The following is a 1298-nucleotide window of genomic DNA, read 5'->3' on the forward strand; positions in this document are numbered from 1 at the left end:
GGGCACATCCCCAGTGGGAGATGTGCAGGAGGCAGCTGATCGATGTTTCTCTCTCATCGATGTTTTTAGCTCTCTATCTCTCTCCCTTCCTCTCTGTAAAAAATCAATAAAATATATATTTTTTAAAAAGAAATATATATATATTTCAGAGAGGAAGGGAGAGAGATAGAAACATCAACGATGAGAATCATTGATCGGCTGCCTCCTGCACACCCCACACTGGGGATCAAGCCCGCAACCCGTGCATGTGCTCTGACCGGGAATCGAACCGTGACCCCCTGGTTCATAGGTCCACGCTTAACCACGGAGCCACTGGAGCCGGGCTGGGGGGAGTATCTTTAGGACACGCTGCATATGTGGAGGTAGAAGCAAGGTGCCTGGCTGGCTGCCTGGGCGAGTAGGGGATGGTGGAGCCTTCGTGGGCTCAGCGAGGCTGACGGGAGCTAAGACCCTTGTTCCAGAATATTGAGAGCGCCCTTCGAACAGCAGGGACCCGGCTGGGAAAATATTTGGGAAACAGTTTGAGAGGCAGGCAGGACTGGAGGGCAGCCCTTGGTGAGTGTCTGGGTGCCGCCGAGGAGGGTGGCGCGGCCTCACCTGCCCGGTCTGGGGGCACCCAGGACCCTTCTCGTGGCGGAGTGCCCTTGACCCTGGTGTACAGTGGTCATCCTCCACACCAGCCTGCAGCGCTCCGCTGCCGCCGTCTGCGAGTGGGCCGTGGCCATGCTGCTCTTCCTGCTCTTCGGCCTCCTGGCCGTGGACTTCTCCGGCCTGGAGGGCTGCACCCTGTGTCTCCGGCCTGGGCCCAGCCTTCTGACCCCGGCCCGGCCCTCCCGGCAGAGGACAGAGACCGATCCCGGACTCCTCCGTGCCCCCAAGATGCATCGCTGGGGACGAACCTTCAGGGATGAACCCTTGGGATGGACTTGAAAGAACTTGCCAGGCGCCGGCCAGTGTTGCTCAATGGTTAGAGCGCTGACCCCGGAGCCAAGGGTTGCCGGTTTGATTCCGATCAAGACCATGAACCTGGGCTGCAGGTTGGATGCCTGGCCCTGGCTGGGCGAGTGTGAGAGGCAACTGGTCGATGTGTCTCTCTCACATCGATGTTTTGCTCTCTCTCCCCCCTCCCTTCCACTCTGCGTAAAAGCAATGGAGAAATATCCTCGGGTGAAGATTGCCAACAACAACAGAGAATGTGCCATGGCTGCCCGGCCTGGGACCTAGTGGTGCGCACGTGGGGCCGGGCTCCGAACAGCTGCTGAGCTGGCATCTCCCTGCCTGTCCGCCACCCCTGCCCG

General features: G+C 59.3%; 1 protein-coding gene across 4 annotated transcripts in view; it reads left to right on the forward strand.

Moving 5' to 3' along the window:
• The window catches only part of TMEM150B (transmembrane protein 150B), a 7293-nt gene extending 6176 nt beyond the window's left edge, over positions 1 to 1117 (forward strand). For all 4 annotated transcript variants that reach the window (XM_014537325.1, XM_014537324.1, XM_005863339.2 and 1 more), the window contains one exon: positions 662 to 1117. In XM_014537325.1, the coding sequence (XP_014392811.1) occupies positions 662 to 930 (269 nt within the window). In that variant the 3' untranslated portion in view covers positions 931 to 1117. The remainder of the gene's footprint in view (positions 1 to 661) is intronic.
• Positions 1118 to 1298: the final 181 nt, after the last annotated feature.

This window comes from Myotis brandtii, unplaced genomic scaffold (genome assembly GCF_000412655.1).
Source record: "Myotis brandtii unplaced genomic scaffold, ASM41265v1 scaffold1763, whole genome shotgun sequence".
NCBI lineage: Eukaryota > Metazoa > Chordata > Mammalia > Chiroptera > Vespertilionidae > Myotis > Myotis brandtii.